This window comes from Sminthopsis crassicaudata, chromosome 3 (assembly GCF_048593235.1).
Source record: "Sminthopsis crassicaudata isolate SCR6 chromosome 3, ASM4859323v1, whole genome shotgun sequence".
Lineage (NCBI taxonomy): Eukaryota > Metazoa > Chordata > Mammalia > Dasyuromorphia > Dasyuridae > Sminthopsis > Sminthopsis crassicaudata.
In genome coordinates, this window is record NC_133619.1 from 556141308 (window position 1) to 556161468 (window position 20161).

The 20161-nt window shown below is 35.6% G+C and overlaps 1 protein-coding gene across 2 annotated transcripts; it reads left to right on the forward strand.

Moving 5' to 3' along the window:
- Window positions 1-4545: 4545 nt before the first annotated feature.
- Window positions 4546-15283, forward strand: TMEM126A (transmembrane protein 126A). 2 transcript variants are annotated; one of them, XM_074304628.1, is made up of 6 exons: window positions 4561-4699; window positions 7358-7411; window positions 10798-10894; window positions 13168-13361; window positions 14307-14421; window positions 14989-15283. In XM_074304628.1, the coding sequence occupies exons 3-6, from the start codon at window positions 10806-10808 to the stop codon at window positions 15215-15217; spliced, it is 627 nt and encodes a 208-aa protein (XP_074160729.1). In that variant the 5' UTR covers window positions 4561-4699; window positions 7358-7411; window positions 10798-10805; the 3' UTR covers window positions 15218-15283. The 2 variants fall into 2 exon arrangements, with proteins under 2 accessions (XP_074160728.1, XP_074160729.1); XM_074304627.1 differs by lacking the exon at window positions 7358-7411 and having other exon boundaries at window positions 4546-4699.
- Window positions 15284-20161: the final 4878 nt, after the last annotated feature.

A 20161-nucleotide genomic window follows, 5' to 3' on the forward strand; every position in this document is an offset into this window, starting at 1 on the left:
AGTAACAAATTGGGAAAATATTTTTAAAGTTAAGGATTATGACAAAGGTCTCATTTCCAAAATATATAGAGAACTGACCCTAATTTATAAGAAATCAAACCATTCTCTAATTGATAAATGGTCAAAGGATATGAACAGACAATTTTCAGATGATGAAATTGAAACTATATCCACTCATATGAAAGAGTGTTCCAAATCACTACTGATCAGAGAAATGCAAATTGAGACAACTCTGAGATACCACTACACACCTGTCAGAATGGCTAAGATGACAGGAACAAATAATGATGAATGTTGGAGGGGATGTGGGAAAACTGGGACACTAATACATTGTTGGTGGAGTTGTGAAAGAATCCAACAATCTGGAGAGCAATCTGGAATTATGCCCCCAAAGTTATCAAACTGTGCATACCCTTTGATCCAGCATTGCTGCTATTGGGCTTATATCCCAAAGAAATACTAAGAAGGGGAAAGGGACCTGTGTGTGCCAAAATGTTTGTGGCAGCTCTTTTCATAGTGGCTAGAAACTGGAAGATGAATGGATGTCCATCAATTGGAGAATGGTTGGGTAAATTATGGTATATGAAGGTTATGGAATATTACTGCTCTGTAAGAAATGACCAGCAGGAGGAATACAGAGAGGCTTGGAGAGACTTAAATCAACTGATGCTAAGTGAAACGAGCAGAACCAGAAGATCATTATACACTTCAACAATGATACTGTACGAGGATGTATTCTGATGGAAGTGGAAATCTTCAACATAAAGAAGATCCAACCCACTTCCAGCTGATCAATGATGGACAGAGGTAGCTACACCCAGAGAAGAAACACTGGGAAGTGAATGTAAATTGTTAGCACTACTGTCTATCTACCCAGGTTACTTATACCTTCGGAATCTAATACTTACCGTGCAACAAGAAAATGGGATTTACACACATATATTGTATCTAGGTTATAATGTAAACATAAAATGTATGGGATTGCCTGTCATCAAGGAGAGGGAGTAGAGGGAAGGAGGGGATAATTTGGAAAAATGAATACAAGGGATAATATTATAAAAAAAAATTACTCATGCATATATACTGTGAAAAAAAATATAAAAAATAAATAAATAAAAATGGAAAAAAAAAAAGAATATTTCAAAAAAAAAAAAAAAAAGAATTGGACCTCTGCCTACCAGAGGGGATTCCCCACTCCAATTATCACACCTCTTCACTACCACTAGCACCTCATCGGGATTATAAAGGAAATAAACTATATTGAAAATACATTTATCAAAATATTTTAAACCAAGCATTATGGTACATGAATATGATGGAATGTTACAGTGCTGTTAAGAAATCATAAATGTGTACAGAGAAAGCTCTACATGAAATAATGCTGAGTGAAGTATATAGAGCCAAGAATGTATGTATGTATATACAGCCATATACATATAACTGCCTGCCTTCCTTCTTCTTTTCCTTCATTCTCTCCCTTCTTCCCTCCTTTCCTCCCTCTTTCCACATAGGGTATCATACTCTTACCTACTGATGCTCTTAAATACATTTTTTTTCTCTTTTGCACCTCAGAAGCCTTCCAAGATATCTTGGGGTTTAGTGGCTAGATTTCTTTCTTAAGGATCATTCCTTAAACCAAAACCAATCTGATTTTAATTGGCCACTAATAGATCCTAGGCCAAGCCCAGTCATTGTTTGGGTCCTGATTGATTCAAATTGAATGTAAATAGCAGTCATTTCTGCTCTGGCCAGAAATCTAGAAGGCTTTCCCCTTCCAATTTCATTCATTCATTCATTCATTCATTTATTTAGACTGTTTTCTTTTTTCGGGACTCCATGAAAGAGAAATTCTTTGCCTCAATTGCAACCCAGCCTTATTCACTGAATGGATGCTGCCTCAGACAAAGGGAGATTGGTGAAGACCTTATCTTAAAAAGGCCAATCTCCCATTTCATTTAGGACCATCTCTAGATCTCTATCTGGCCCTAGACCCAGATACCACCACTGGAGGGGAAAGTGAGGCAGGTAACCTTGTACAGCCCTTCCTCACTTAAATCCAATTTAATTGCATGTCATGGTGTCACCTCCCTGCTGTCATGATCCTCTCTTTGAGGACGAAGGTCAAACAACTACATACAATAACTACAATAATGTAAACAGAAAGGACTATACACTGGGAAGAAAAAAATCAAAAGTGAATATTGTAACTCTAAAGAAGAATCAGGGTTTAAAAGAAGAGACATGAGAAGACATTCCCACTGCACCCTTTTGCAGAAATGGAAAGTCCACAAGAATTGTATATTATACATATTTTCAGACTTGACATCTGATCAGATGATGATTTTTTTCTGAGTTTCCTTTTTCTTTTCTTTTAAAAATATTGTTTATTATATAGATAGCTCTCTATGAGGACAGGGAGAGATGTTAAAAAAAATCCTTGGTGATATTAAAAAAAAAACAAAAAACCATGAATAAAAACATTATCAAAAAAAAAAAAAACATTCAGGAACTCTAGGTTAGGAATCCCTGACCTAAATAACATCTCTAAGATTCTGTCCTTGATCTTTTTGTCACTCTCGATTGCTTCTGATGAGGTTTAGAATTGGGGTACTTAAATGAAATTAGGGTTTAATTGAGGTCTACTGGCAGATTGGGGTACAGGGAGTCAAATAGAGCTCCCCTGCAACCCCTTTGGATTCAGTGCAAGGATATGGAGTTAAATGAGGTCTAATAGCAGCGCAAGAGTCCCCTGTTAAAGGAACTTACAGGCCTGAAAATCTAGATTGATAAAAGAGGTTTATTATGGGCCTTTAAAGTCTAGTTAGTAAAAGGTGTTAAGTAAAGAGAAGAGGGCACTGGAAACAGTGTTCCAGTGGGCAGAGATCCTTGGCAGCCAGGCGTAAGGCTGCCATGTTTGGGACCTCTGCAAAGAGAGGGCTCCAGTCTGGCACTTTTATAATGAGATTTAGCTAAAGGGGCCCATGGGTGGAGTCCCAAGTTGGCTCAAATCCAGTGAGGGCTGGGAGAGCCCAGATTTTCGATTGGAATTCAAAAGGGTGCTTTTGACCAGGATTTGCGAATCAAAGGTCCTAGCTTCTGGAATTGTTAATGCATCAGCTGGGAGAGGCTGGAATCCGAAAGGAATAAATCAATCTGAAAGGGCGAGTTTCTTAAAGGGACCAAAACCCACATCCCTTCCATTAGAAATCATATAATCATAAGATTGAGAGTTGAATAGGATTGTAGAAATTAACTAATCCCACACTCTAATCTTTCAGATGAGACTGAAACCCAGAAACGAAGAAGTAACTCACCCAGGATCAGAGGCATCCTAAGTAAGAAACAGAACTTTAATTTGAGTTACAGTGGTTCTCAAACTTTTTTTTCCTACTATTTTTGATGAGGTCTTCACTGTTAGGTAGGTTAGCAGAGGACTTGATAAAAACGGATCTCTGAGACATCAGAGAAGGCTCTGAAAGAGATCAGGCTCTATGAGCTCACCCTCTGAGAAGGTCTTCCAGTCAGAAATCCAAGTTAGTCCAACCCCTGAGACCCGTCCTCAGTAGGAGTTTAGAGCAGTGTCACTTTACCATGCCCTGTCAGAAATCCCAATCATGTCCCTGAGGTAAAATCTTCCTTATAAAATCTACTAATAGGCCATCCCATGGCTGTTGCCTGATCACCAGCACACACCGTGGGGGGGGGGGGGGGGGTGTCTTTTTCCTTACCCCTCTCCCCACAAGACGTAGTATGTAATATCTCCCCTTACTCCTCCCCCATGCCATGTGGTATTTCCCTTACCCCTCCCCCCATACCACGTGGTATCTCCCCTTACCCTTCCACCCCACACTACTTGGTATCTCCCTAACTCCGCTATGCTCCCCAACCCCTTCTCCTTATAGCTAACTTTTAAAGCGCTGTCCTTTGCAGTGTTTGGCCTGCCAGCTAAGGGCATGGCCCAACCTCAAGGGGCGCTCTCTTTCCACAGGGTAATTTTGAGTGCCACAGAGGAACATCTTTCATATGCTCTCCCGCTCTATTTCATCTTTACCATTCTGGGTGTCTATCACATCCCTTCGTTTTGTCTGCCCCTTCTTCCCTAACTAAATCTAAGGAGAATGGCGCTGTGAATTTTTCATGTGGCCAAACCCCAAGTTCGGGCGCCTGCCATCATGCAGTGTCTACATCACCACATCACTTTGGACAATGTTTCACCTGCGTGGACCAGTAGTAATAACAAGCTCACCTTTACATAGCGCCTGTAACAAACATCAGCTCACTTGAGCCTCACAAGACTGGGGGGAGGGGCGGGTAAGTGCTGTTATTTCCCCGTTTCACAGATGAGGAGACTTACACGCCCATGTCACACTACTAGTAATCGTGTAAAGTTACATTTGAACTTGAATCTTGCTCACTCTATTCATTACAAATGTCGTCTTCTTCACTTTACAGATCAGTAAACTTTAACACAAAGAGGGCGCGCTGAGTGTGATTCAGAGGCAGAGAACAAGGCATTGTCTCCCGCTACTGCACCTGCCCAATCAGCGCCGTCGCGGCGCGTCGGCGCCCTGCGGCTGTGCGGAGGTCACGTGAAGGGCAAATATGGCGGCGCCCATAGGATCCCCACCCACGTTGCGGTGAGCTGGAGCTGTAGTGGAGGCCGCTCCGCGACTTCTCCACCGCGGGATCGGAGCACCAGGTATCCACGCGGCTGGGGATAGGGAGGTGGCGCAGTTGCCCGGCTCGGGCCTCCGTGTGTCCTCAGACTCGGCCACCTTAGTCTCTGCAAGCCTGGCCTGGCCTGCAGCACTGATCTCCGGGGGAATGCAGACCGACCGAGGCCGAAGCCGGGTTAGGGTCCGAGGAAAAGCTGAGAGCTGGGAGTCTAGTCTCGGGCTGTCCTGGTTTTTCTCGGAGCTCGTTCTCCCGTCCCTTCTTTCCCCAGAGGTTTATGTACCCCCTACCGTCTATACTCATCCCCGCCCTCCCCCCCCCAGTAAAATATTTTTCTTTCTTCCAAGTTCTACTGGGGTATCAGTCCCCCGAGCCTTTCCTGGTGATTCCCTTCATGTGCTCATCTCCTGTAATTTGTTTTCTTCCCTGCTAGATTCTAAGCTCTCGGACTTTTTGTATCTTCTCAGTCTTGGCCCTTGTACTTGTGTGCTTCCTCATAGACGAGTAGTGTCTCGTTAAGTTCTGTTCTTCAGTTAGCTCGACACAAGTCCCGTGATGCATTCGGACAGTAAGTCAGCAAGTATTTATTAATCCCCTGCCAGGTGCCAGGTGCCAGGCGCTGTGATGAATACAAGTGCAAAGAAGGAAGCAATCTCGCAGCTCAGTGTGCTTGCATCGCGTGAAATACCATGTCAAGTGCTACAGTGTAAATGTCAGCATTATTGTCATGAAAAATACGGGCACAAGAACTTAAGTTATGTACAGGATAAATGTGAAGTGAAATTCAAATACCTGCGTGGTACATTAGGAGGGCAGGCACTAGTGGCTGGGGTGATCAGAAAGGCTGAAAAAGGTTCCTAAACTGCCCCAGGAAAGAAAGGCAGGGTTTTGTGAGGTGGTGTAAGAGGAGAGACTCCGGGGCTTAGGGGATGGTTGGTGCTAAGGCTAGGAGATGTCATCTGGTTAGACAAGATTCCAGAGAGCAAAGGGAGAGTAATGCCCAATGAGGCCAGAAAGATATTTAGGAGCCAGGTCTATATAATGCATTGAAAGTTCAACCGGCTGGGTTTTTGTTTAATGTTATTCTAGAGACAATAGGAAGCCACTGGAATATGGGTAGGAGTCATATGGCCAAATTTATACTTAAGGAGAATTACTCTGTGCATCTGCATATAAACTGGACAGAAGGGGTTGGAGACCAATTATGAGGCTGTTGGCAGTTTTCTAAGAAATGATGAAGGCCCAAAGGTGGTAGCTGTGTGAACAGAAAGAATGGAGTACAAGTAACATCTTGTGAAAGTAGAAAAAGCGAACTTGGCAACCAGAGAGAATGAGGCATACATGGTAATTCTGGTGCTTTCTTAAGATACTTTCTCCAAGGTGGGAGTCTTGCTTCTTGCTTTCCTTTAAAATTGAGACCAGTGGATATGACTCCCTTTCTTAAATTCTTAATCACTCTTCAATTCCCTCGGTTTGGCATCTCTTTCAAGCAGGCATGGAAAAGCAAAGAAAGTTGGATTAGTTTCTTTTTATAGTAAAATAAGGAATCAAAAGGACTTTGGCTATGGAGAACGTGTGACATGCTTAGCATACTTGTTAGACTTCCTCCACCTTCATTCATCAGCTTGTAATTTTAAATGATGGGTAAAGATGGGAGTAATCCAAGGCTTAGGTTTGGCAAAAGAATCCCAATATTAAGAGGAGAATAAAAAAATTAAAATTATTGGGTTGAGGTTGGAAAGATAATGAAGTCAGTAGGGATGGTGACTTGAGAAATGGAAGGAAAAACTGGAAACTGAGTGGATGCCCATCAGTTGGAAAATGGCTGAATAAGTTGTGGTATATGAATGTTATGGAATAGTATTGTTCTATAAGAAATGACCAACAGGATGATTTCAGAGAGGCCTGGAGAGACTTATATGAACTGATTGAATCGAGCTAATTGAAATGAGCAAAACTAGGAGATTATTATAAATGGCAACAAGATTATGTGAACATCAATTTTGATGTTTGTGGCTCTTTCCAATAATAAGATGATTGAGGCCAGTTCCAATGATCTTGTGATGAAGAGACTCAGAGTCTGTGGAAATCGAGTGTGTATCACGTTATGTTTTCACTTTTTTCTTGTTCACTTACATTTTGTTTTCTTACTCCTTTTCTTTCTTTTTTGATCATTCTTGTGCAGCAAGATAATTGTATAAAGTTTACATATATTGGATTTAATATACATTTTGACATGTATAACAACATATATTGGATTGCTTGCCGTGTAGGGAATGGGATAGGAGGAAGGAGGGGAAAATTTGTAACACAAGCTTATACAAGGGTCAATGTTGAAAAATTATCTATGCATGCTTTGAAAATAAAAAGTTTTAATTAAAAATATATATACGTACATTTATATATTATGGTATATGGTAGTGAAGCATAGGAAAGTTGGATTTTTAGAATTTGAATATTTTACATTTTTGTAATCATTTTAACTTTAAAAGTTTCAGTTTTGCTAACAATGCTTCTCAAAACATTTTTGGTCCTAGGCCCCTTTTACTCTTAAAAACTGAGGATTCTCCAAAGACATTTTGTTTTTGTGTTATATCAGTATTTACCATTTTAGAAATTAAAAATGTCTTCAGTATCTCAAAAATTTCATGCCTTAATCCTCTTCTATATTTGTTATTTTCAGAGGTAAATTTCCCCGCCCCCTGAGGACAGCTTTAGCTGTGTACCCAAAATTTTGGTAGGTTACTATTCTAGTTGTTGTTGGCTTGTTCTTTAACCAACCTATTTTCTAGAATGTCATTCAGCCTTTTTATCTTTTATTGTATTATGACCTATAAAGAATGTATCTAAAATTTTACATTCATTTATAATTTTTCTTTGCCTTACCTGTTATTTCTGTGAAATATATGTGTGTGTGTGTATAATATATAATCTCCACATATATATATATATAATCATATAATCCTGACAAATGTATATATTCCTTAAAGTTACTATTCAGAAAACAACTTTTCAAATCCAATTTTTCCAAATCATTTGTTTTCATATTTTCTTTTCAGTTTATTTCTAGATTTATGAAAGAGCAATATTGAAATCTCCTTCAATTTTTATATTACTGTGTTTTCAATTCAATTAGCTTTTCCTTTAAGAATTTAGATGCCATGGGCAGCTAGGCGGTGCAGTGGATAGAACACCAGCCCAGAAGTTAGGAGAACCTGAGTTCAAATGTGGCCTCACACTTAATACTTCCTAGCTATGTGACCTTAGGCAAGTCACTTGGCCCCAATTGCTGAGGGGAGGCGGGGATTTAAATGCTGTATATTTGGTATATATATTCATTGTATAATCATATTATCTCTGATCTTTAATGTAGTTTCCTTCTCTTGTGAATTTTTATTTTTGAGTATGATTGTAATTTCTTTTTGAAAACATCAGACCCAGTCAATTTTATTCTAGGCTTCCATTCCAACACTGCTTATTTATGCAATTACTGCTTCTAATTGATTTATTAGATTGTCTAATTTAGTCAAATTTAAGGGTAGATAAAATGGTTAACTTTTCTTTTTTACTCTCTTCCCTTCTAAATGGGGCAGCTGGGTGGTACAGTGGAAAATGAGCTGGGCCTGGAGTCAGTTAAATCTGAGTTTAAAGTTGGCCCCAGGTATTAATTAACTGTATGGCTCCTAAGTTAGTCAGTTATCCTTTTTTGCCTCATTTTTCTCATCTAAAATGGGCCATAGAAGGAAATGGCAAACCATTCCAGTATTTTTTATCTTGCTAAGAAAACCCCAAATGGGGTCACAAAGTTGGACATGACTAAAATAAATTCCCTTTGAAATATAATTCTCTGTCCCTGGGTTTAATTATGCTTACATTAATTTAATCTTAGTATTTTCCCATAGGCTTCCCTTACTTGCCTATTGCAAATTCTTTGGATTTACTTTTATCTTTAATTTCTCCTTCTTTGACCCATGTGTCTTAGATGTGATAGTATAACCATCCATCTGGGTAGTTAGGAAGTAAAGATGTTGAGGCAATATCATGTTGAGTATTAAAGTGTCTTAGATCCTTATTACCTTCCCTCCTATTTACTATTTATCCTCATCTTTGAGGATAGAGCTTTATTGTGTTTAACAAAGAAGAGATGGCATAAGATGGAAGGTTACTTTCCTCCATTTTTGGAAAAACTCCCACCAATTTGCAAATTATTGATCATAACAAGTTAAGAAGAGCATATATATATATATATATATATATATATATATCAGCTAATATTTATATAGTACTTTAAGGATGCAAAATGCTTTTTAAAATCTCATTTTATCCTCACTCTGAGATGGATGACAATTTTCAGAGGGAAACTAAAGTTACAAGAGCTTACCTAAATGGCTTGGTCAGGTAGTGTCCAAGGCTGGATTTGAAACTCATCCCCTATACCACCTAGCCAGCTCTAGGTCTAAAGTTTGCGATCTGAACCATCAGTGTGGGGGTTCATGGTTGTGCCCCATTAAAATGTGCATTGCTTTACAACAGAACCTCTTGCTTTTGCTTGTGAGCCTCAATAGTTGACACTTTTGTTTGATGTATAGCTCTTGTTCACACATCAGATGGTCAGTATTATACTAGCTGCTATTGAATATTGTGAAAAGATCAGTGGATTTAAGAGTCAGAATATTTAGGTTAAAATCTACCCAGCTGTTAACTTTGATATAAATGAAGCCAACAGCTCAGATAGCAGACAGCTTTAGATAGGGTCCGAATTCAAATTCTACCTCAAATATTTACTCTCTGTGATCCTTAGGAAGTCAAGTTAATCTTGCCAACAAAGTTTAACTTCTCAGTCTCCTCAGCTGGAAAATGAGGATTATAACAGCAGGGTCTCAGGATCTTGAGGATAAAATGAGATGTTTATATAGCATTTTTGCAAGTCTTAAAGTATCATGTAGATGCCAGCTATTATTATAAATTTTAGGAAGTCAATCATCATCCTCCTGTTTCCTCCTTTATAAAAGGCAGTAATACTTATACTGCAAATCTGACAGTTTTTGTCAAATGACATTTGATACATAAACACTTATCAATGGCATCTATACATAAGTATTTTTAAAGAATTCCTAAAAATTCACTTTTTACATCTACAACTGTTTAAGTTAGGCCAAAAGGGTAGACGCAATTTTCTTTGAAAGCTAGTTGAGCTTGCATTCAATTTCCAACATGATTTCAAACATAAAATGTTTCACTTCCATTTTTAACAATACGTATGGTTTCCAACATAATACATTTGACAATGTCAAATGATGAACCAATGTTTACACAACTTTACACAAAATCTCAGAAGGGCATAGCTAACTATTATCCCTAAGGCTGAATAGTACCCTAGTCAATACAGTAAGGAAATTAATTCCAAGTGCAGTACTCTCCTCAGTATGCCACAATGCTCCAAAAATTAGCACCTCTGCAGGTTTGATTAGCATTGTATCCAGAAAAGGGAAACATGATCCTACAAGGCCACTTTAGCCTACATGTCAGGTATTTCAGTTCTAGAAGCTTTACTGTAGGACAGAGTCCCAGAGTCTAGAATGTGATGATTGGAGATTTTTAGCCTCAAGAAGAACTGAAAGATGGTCATATAGAATTCAAGTTTAGTCTTAATTGACAAAAGAAGTAATAGATGGAAGGTATAGAGTTTCAGGTTGTTATAGCAATACATTTTCTGAAGGTTAGAAGTATGAGGAGACAGAATATGCATCCTGGAAGACATCGAGTTCTTCATCACTAGAAATCTTGCCCCTCAAATTGTCACGTGTATATATCATGTGTAAAAAGGATTACCTGGAGGAATTGTAGGGTTAGACTGGTTAGGGACTGGTTAGACTACAACCAAACAATAGGATTGGTTGAGATCCTTTCAAATGAAGTTTCTGAGATTCAATGATCAGTTATTTTCCCCCCTTCACTTGTAAGTCACATCCATTCTATGATTTTTAATTCTGAAAGGAAAGACTTTGAAGCCTAGTAGATTTTGGGCAAATTTTTCAGACATTTAAACTACAATATTTATTTTACCTGGGGTCCTAGATTAGAAGCTATTGAGAAATAATCTTCTGATTTCTACATTTTAAGGCCTCAAGATGGAACATAATCAAGAGAATACGGACAGAAGATTAAGAGTCAATGAAATCATAGCCAGAAAAGTGAAACAACTTCCAGAATCGGATCAGTAAGATATCCTTATTTGATGTGCACATATTATAACCAGATTTTCATTTTCATGATTGTTCAGTTTTGAATATAGACAGTCTGTCAACTTTCTACTTACCTTAGCAGCATATCCAACAGATATAATAAAAAGGAAGTTTGATTTAACCTGAAGCAGTTTTTTAGAGAGACTTATCATAATTGTTGGTCAGATTAAGTTTACCAATATCCTTATGATCTTTTGTGGGGCGGGGGAGGGTTTCGGATATAAGTAAGCAGCTTGACAAGTGAGTTCCTTTTTTCTTCATGCTCATTCTCTTGCACAGTAGTAGACCACTATAGATGTTTGTGAAGTACAGTGAGGTAGTACTGAACAGTTTTTTATTTTCTAAATAATCTTTTGTATCTTAAGATTCTAGTTTATGTAATAATTTTAGATGTAATATGCATGTGACAAAATAAGCAGTATTATTTGGGGCACAAACAAAATTAAATTTCAGCTGACTACATAAGATTAATATCATGTTGAATAAAGGCTCAAGTTATTAAAATTCTTCACTATCACATCCCAAATTTATATTTGATACTTAAAAGAATTTTAGAATAGTCAGTAGAGTTGAAACCTGTCATAACTTTGCATAATTGTTCACTGATGAGCTAAGATTAAGAGCTTTCAAAACGGTTACGTCATTCAAGAAACCTAGTGCTTTTGGTTACTGGTAGCTTCATGTTAATGTAAATATCAATTCTAATTTCTCTGTTCTAAATCATATTTTTGGTTAAGTTTCTTTAGCAACAAATGTGTACATTTCTATAGTTTTACAGAAGTAATTTTAGCTGTTTGAATCTTCCTCTTTAGCAACATACATGAGACATCAAGGAGCTAGAAAAAGGAGTAGCTTGATCACATAGGAAGAATAAAGAATAATATTGAATAACTTGGGTATTATTACACTGATATCTATAAAACATCAAGGTGAATCCTGCATAAGGGCAGGCTTATTAAATGAACTATTTATATATAAAAAGGACATGGACAAGAATTACCTGAGGTTAGATGAATTGTATTCTTCACCCAGTGACAGGAATACAAAAACCCAATTAAAAAAACACATCTCTTAATTCTTAAGTAAATGTAAATAATCATAGAATGGCATACCAATAATTTTTAATGTTATCTAAAACCCAATTTTTTTCTATCTCCATTATACCACAATCTATTGAGATAGAAGAAAAAAAAAAGGTAACACAAAAAAATACAAAAAGCATTAAAGGTAAAAGAATATATTCAACCTTTGAACAGACTTCATCCTCTTTTAGAATATGATATCAAGAAGGCAAAGAAAAGAGCAGCACTTGAATTCTTTACCCTCATTTAGTTGGATGGCAAAGGTTAGCCTGGGTACTCCAGGAATCAACTATTGGTAATCAGAATTTGCCTTAAACATTCCAGAGCCATCACTGAAATCAAAGTGAGAAAAGTCAGTTCTGGTATGGCAGCACTAGGCTAAGAAAAAAAATTGTTAATTAGTACTGTGATGTTGAACAAGTCGACTTCATCATTTCTCCAGCAAGATGGGCCTAAGGAGAGGGAAGGAGTGAGGAGACAATGAGAAGGGAAATGTTTAAACTAAAATATTTTAAAATTCTACTTAACAGAAAAATTATTCTTTGTATAAATATTTCATATTTTGAAATAGAAGTTTCTATATGGAGACCTATTGGTTCTTATTTGTGAAATGATCCATCCCCCCCACAACTCCCCCAATAAAATGTTTTTCATTTAGGGCTATAACGTGTGACGTTTGGGCTCCTAAGTCCAGTTGCTTTAAGTCATTTCAGTCATGCCCAACTCTTCATAATCCCATTTTATGTTCTTAGCAAAGACACTAGATACCATTCCCTTCTCCAGCTCACTTTTATAGGTTTAAAAAAAAAAAAAAAGTTAAGTGATATACTCAGATTCAGTCATACAGCTAGTAAGTGTCTTAGGCCATATTTCAACTCAGAAGATGAATCTTTCTGACTCCAAGCCTAACCCATCTACTGTACCACCTAGTAGCCTAGTCAAGCCATTTTAATATATTTGCCTGCCTGTCCAGTCTTGTTCTTAGCCCTATCCACTTTATCAAATCTAGTTTCATTAAAGAATTACAAATTTGGCTTAAAGACCAGAAGTGGAAAGAAAGTACAAACAGAAGTTACACTGATTTTTCTAGATATCCTCTAAAAATGTTTTAATTTCTTACAATAGTATGTGGAGGGAAAGTTCCAACAGTTATTTCTGTTTCTTAGGAATTTACTTATGACTGGACCAGCATATGTTGGAGTAAATGCAGCTTTTTGCGGCCTAACAGCAAATAGTTTTTTCCGGCGCATCTTAAATGTAACACAGGCTCGCATATCGTCAGCTTTACCAATGGCTGTCCTCCCCTTTGTGTCAACCTATGTAATTTACAAAACTGCTGTGAGTTTACCTTTGAGTTCAGGTAAATTACATTTTAATATTTCTAAGAATTTTTTTAAATTGTGCCATAATTTTATAATAATGTAAATTGTAACAAACTCTGTAGAGTTCACTAAATTGTTACCTGACTCTTTGAAACTAGAAAACAACTTTGTTTCAAGTTACTGCTCCATACATAGTAAAAGGTTTTCATAGTCATAATTTAAACATTCCTTCTTGTATTTGACGTTTCAGATAAATGAAATTTATTTTAAAATTTTGACTTAGGGTACATGCTTGATCAAATCTCTTCTTAAACTAACGTTTAGTGCTTAAAAAGGGGGAAGGACATATCAGAGACAATTTGTCTTGAGCACACAGAAAACAAGTGAAATAAGACAATTTGCTCTCATAAATGTTACAAGTGTTTTCATAATAGCTGCCTAACTGTATCTCTACTTCTCTTCCTCCAATCCTTGAGTGTGCTAAGTAAAATACTGCATTTGCAACAACAACAACAAAAAAGCTTTTAAAAAATAGCACTTAGTAAATTAAAATATACTAAGTAAGATAATTATGGGCAACTAGTATAAGTGAAGAAAGTCCTGATTTGGCTATTTCTTCAGGTTGAATTCCAACTAGATCTCCATTTTATGTCAACAGATCACAGATGGACAATTTACAATTAATCGAGTTGAGCAAAGTTGTTTCCCACCTCAACAAGTGATCTGTTAATGATTAATAGAGATAATCAGAATCTTGAAGTACTGTTCAAATGTCAATAAAAGGGGAAGAAGTCAGTATTATCTGGAGTAGTTGTTGAAAACTTAATGATAGGCATTATCACTTTTATATTTGATGAAAACATTGAAAAATTCCAGTTGTGTTATTATAGTATCAACCACACCTTGCACATTGAAGCTGACTGATGTCTTGATGTATTGCTTTGAACTCCTCATTCCAGAAAACAAATAATTTTATTTTCTAGGTAAACTAAACTGTGAAGCCTGTACCGTAATAAGAGCAGGAATGGTTGGTCTGATAATCGGTGGTCTCTACCCTGTTATTTTGGCTATACCAATAAATGGTGCCCTAGCAGCCAGGTACGTCTACTGTATTCTTTCCACTATTTGTCAACTGATAGCTCAGCTCCCATCAAATTTAAGATGATAAACTGTCTCAATTCAAAATTAATATTCATTTGAAAAGTGCAATAAAAAAAAAATTCAGAATCAGGAGGACCTGGCTTTGCTAACTTTTTTCTTAAAAGGATTTAATATCCTTCACAGGTTGTTTGTTTGTTTTTTTTTTTTTTAACAACCTATTCATCTAATAGTCCTGTTAGGCAACTACTGGACTAGATAATCATTTAGTTGTCCAGAAACTAAAGTTTCCTTAAAGTGTATGCATCAATAATTTAAAATACTAACCAATTTGTAGACTACACTCTTTAAGTATAGCCCACGGCTCTCCAATCTGTCACTAAAATACATTCAGAATTGAAAAGTTTTTACATGATTTGGAATTCATGCACTAGGAGCATAGCTTTCAAGAAAGATCCAAAAGTCTACCCTTCAGAATAAGATTTTAGTTATATCTCTCCCCTTCCCCTCAAATTAACACATTTGCCAAAATTGTATAAATATTTGACTCCATTGTTCTCTTTTTAGGTACAACTCGTCTCCACTACCAGAGAGAGGAAATATTTGGACCTACTGGATCAGAGTCTCTCGACCTGTCTTTAGAAAGATGGTCTTTCCCATAATGCTGCAGACTGCATTTGCAGCTTATCTTGGATCTAAACAGTTTGAAGTACTCATTAAAGCATTTGAATTACCTGAACCTGGCTTTCAATTCGAGGATATTCAAAATAAATCAAGTACACAGCTAAAAGAATAAAATTATGTGAAAATAAGAAACTAACTCAACAGATATACAAATAAAATTATACTTATTGTAATTTTACTATGACTTATCTATTCCCTGAAACTAGCACATCAAAAACTGATTCTAGTCAAGAAACAGTATGGCTAAACAAAGAGTCTATGGTCCCTTTCAAAAATAGTGGATACAGACACATTAACTTTAGGGAGAAAAGCTGCTGAATTACTGCAGATGAAGAACTACCTTAACAATAAATCAAAAAAGTTTGAGGAATTAATGAGAAAACTGAATACAAGGATATTCTAGGTAGACAGTGTTAATATTTATAAAATCTATCTCCTTTCACCTACTCAAGTTGTTTCTATAGCTTTTAACAGTTTTTCTTCAAAAGCTGGAAGAAGTCTGGGAGATCCAATCTATTTAGTTTTATCTCTACCAAAGGAAAAAAAAAAAAAACCTACCTCTAATACTCCCAAAAGAATGTTTAATAACCATGGGAGCTAAGAGGCAGGCCACTAATTTAGATGGAAGCCAAAATGTGTTTTCTACACATTTATCTGTCCTCAGACTAGAAATCTATTCCACCTTTCTTATATAACACCCCCCAAATCTCAAGTTTTCACAGATCCACATCCTATTCACTCTGCTGAACATAAACAGTCATTACATTCACATTACTGGGACAACTCATCTATTTCCAACCAATCTCTTTTAAGTTCCGAGTTGCTAAATTTTCTAGCCCCTCAGCATATTGTAAAAGAGGGACAGCTCTAATAACTACATAGTAAGATTTAAGGCTCAAATAAGATAAAGTACTTTGCAAGTTTTCTTCTGTACTAATGCTGATAACAGAACATTAATGTAAATTTTTAAGGAAATTAGCTGCAAGGGGATCCTGTCATGCCTGTTTATTCAATCCCTCTTCATGCTGGAGCAGAATTTTCAAAAACCATTCAAATAAAAAGAGGGAAAGAAACCAGAATTCTAGTGAAAACAAAAATTGCTACCAGTCAAAAGAATGCAGAATAATTTGATTTTTTAAAAAGGCATTTTTTTTTTTTTTAAAGAAAAGAGATTACTGAAAACTAATTCTTTTTTGGTTTTATTTTTTTTTTTTTTTTAAACAAACACCTCCATGACATTAAGGTCAAATCAAGAATCCATGAATCATATCTTTAAAGCCCATTTTTTTTTTTTTGGTCACATTCTCAAAAACATAGGCATAATACTATTTAATGTCTAAAACCATCATTGACAAATTATGAAACTGGCTGAATTGTTAAATAATTTAAAACTATCTTGAAAACTATTCAAATTATTTAGAAACCTTTACTACATATGCTGCCTTCTTGTGTCTTAGACATAATCTGTCTTTCCCCATCATGGTGCCAACAATGCACATAATCAGTGCTCAATAAATGTTTCAACGAATTTAAATTACATAAAGTGTGTCTTCTGTTTCACATATAGTAAATGTTGGTTCAAAACTTTAATATTTTGAACGGTTTTCAACTTTTTTTAAATTTACACAATAAACATTTACAATTTCCCAATATTTTCTTAAATGGTCATCTATTTTCTAATATTTATTTTCCGATGTTTCTTACAACATATTACTTTACAATTAATGATATGAAAATTATCACTGCTGCCTTAACAAAATCGATCAAATTGTATTATACTCTATTTACCATAATATGCTAACTTCATAACTCAAGTTACTTAATTCTAAAAACCAGGGAAAGGTGCAATATCTAGAAGTGTCATACCCTGGTTGAAATTATTTTATTGCTTTGAGACTACCAATAACTTGCACCCTACAATTAGGTAAAACATGTAAGAGCCCAAATATGATTTTACAATTTACAGTTTAGACTCTTCAAAACATCCCCAGTGACCAGAGTATGTTTGCAATTGATTTCATTGTAATTTATGAAAAGATCCAATAGAATTTCAGTTAAAAACAAAGCACAAAATATTCTGTCAATTTTATATGCTTAGTTCTATATCTGCTCAAACTGAATAATGAATGATTTAAAAATACTTCTCAGTGGAAGGGTTGGGGGGAAGCTAGTGTTAAACAAAAATTCCAGCTCAGAGAAATCCATCAGGTGGCAATAATTTAAGGGTTTACAGCAAAGCAAAAAAAAAAAAAAAAAAAAAAAGAGAGACAGAGAAAGAAATATACATAGCAAAACTCAAATAACCAGATCACTTTTTCACAATATTGTTCATCAATAATTAATGCTCATAATGATGGCTCCCCTTAAAGTACAGAAGGATCCTTAAATATATTCTGAATGTTTTAAAGTATAGATCAATGTACTTTAAGGCATGAAAACAAAAACAAGGGACCTGGAATATGACAAATTTTCAAGATTCCTCAAACTTCAGATTCACAGTGAGCCTGCTTTAAAAAAAAAAAAAAAAAAACTTATTACTGATTCATAGATGTCAGTCCCCAGGATCTCTAGAGTCTTGTAGCCCTAAAATTCTGTAATACATATCAAATTGTTAAGTTAGCAGGGACCTGTTTCATAGCTCCAAAACATTAACCTGCACAATTCCTCATTATCAGTTTCATCTTGTATCCTGTCAAAAAGAATTCTCTAGCCACCAGAAGGAACAATACTAGTGTTTTACATAAAAGAAATCCATAACTCCATGAATAATGGTAGAGATGGCTTTGCTTTATCAACACTGTACCTGCACAGAGCCAGAAATGTTCAAAATTCCCTAGGCATCCAACTAATTTTTGGTAAGACTCTTCACTGCTATTAACAAAGGAATAAGTAGAGCAGACTTAAATTAAGTTTTAACTGCTTCCTTCAATAAATACCTATTCGTTGAATTTAATTTTGATGGAGAATAGAAACCTATCTCCTAAATCCAACCCATATTCATGCTATAACTTGAGATATCCAGTATGACAAAATCTGTTTTGAAATTAGAACTTGTACTTTAAAGTAACATTAGTCCCAAACATGGGGGGTTATAGGAGTGCCTGGAAGGGGCAGAGGACACTATCTAACAAGTAAAACTTATTGAAATCCAGAGTTCTATGAAACTCTATCACATGTTGTAGGCTAGGGGAAATATATGAGGCATAAAACCATTTGCTACAAAGAAATCACTTCTCAAATCCAGAATGCTCAAGCCATTACATAACAATAGACCATTTGACATGAAAGTGAATAAAAAACGAATACAAGAATTATTAGATACTTTAAATTATTCCCAACATTGTCAAATTAACCATAATAGGAAAAAAAGAAAATCCATCATTTCTTGCCTATGTAACTTCTCCATTTAATTAAGATAGTCCCACACATTTTACCAATCAAAATTCCTCCAAAATATGAAAACAAAACAATTGAACATCTGCCCTTTAAATACTGAACTTTGCATAATTTTACTAAGTTCAGCAAAGTTAATGCATCAGCTTCACAAACACTGCCAGGTTACATACAGTTAAGTGAGCACAAATTATGTACATCTTATAACCATTGATGGTCTGTTAATTCTATTTTTATGAAATGTAATTCACTAATCTATGTTTCTTGCTAAAGAAACTGAAAAATATTAGAAAAAATCATATAATTCTCTTGTCCAAGGGGCAGTTCCAATTTTAAAGGGTACTGCAAAGAACTGAATTATGACTCCTCTGAAAGACAAGAATATTTTATCCAAAAATTAACCCATTAGTCTCATGTGTTTCTATTAAGTCTTTCAAGGATTCCAGAGAATCTTTTCAAATCTCCACTTCAGGAAAGTGAAATCAGTATAGAAGTAATTTGGGGACTTGAAATGGCATTCATTTTTCAGCAGATGCCAAAATTTGTGACCGATATGGCTCCCACAACTACTTTGTTACCATCAGTCCAGTCAGTTACAGGTTGTAGGAAAAGATTCGTTTTTGCAGACTGCTAAGCTGTTTAAAGAGAAGAAAGAGAGATTAATTCAATGATTATAGAATGCACATTTAATTCAAAATATCTTAACAAGTTGGTTTGATTACACATGAGATTTCATCTGACTAGATTTTAACAGAGTTGTTTTGTTGTTTTTTTTTTAATTTGGTGATGGAGTTGTATATATGTAAAGCACTGTCTTATAATTCATTTAATAAATGCATGCTTGTCTCACTAAGATAAATTTCTAAAACTGAACACTGATTAGATTTTTTTCCTTTTTTTCAACAGAGAAAAATTCATTTCAACTAAGGTACTGCATTACTTTACTAAGTAAAACGTAGGAAATCCTAACCATCAAGAAAAAGTTCCTTTATCCCAAAATGTTAGATCATTTCACAATAAAACCAGACTTTAACTATTTCCCGAATCAATATTACTATATTCCAAAATGCCTTTTTTTAATCCAAACACTATTCCTTGACAGCACAACCTTATAGAAAAAGTAAGACAACAGCTTTATATTAATAATCATAACTGTTTTAATTAACAACAAGAAGAAGGGACATGTGTTAGGGTATTCTACTTACTACACATTGAAAGTAATCAGTTTGTTCTAAGTTTAAGAAGCCCAAAACATTTATAGTAAAATGTGTTTACATATAAATATGACCATATTTACTAACACCTTTGCTGGTTCTAAAAAAAAAACAAGTGATTACCATGTGAAAACAAGAACATGAAGCTGATGTAATAAAAGACACAAAAACACTTAGTCATCAAAATCAGGAAAAAGGAATGAAATGGAAACTAGTAAGGGACAGTTAATAGAACACAAGGAACCTAAAATAAGCAGCTTTTAAAACTATCTTCAACTTTTTCCCACATTTAAAGTTCTTTGTAAAACTATTTCCAAATACTGTCATTTGTAAAATGACATTTTTGCAAAGCAAAAATTCCAGTTGTGTGGTGATTCTAAACAAATAGCATCCCAGTTCTGAAAGCTTTAATCAATGTTTATCCTGCATAGTCCAGCCCCAAACTTCAA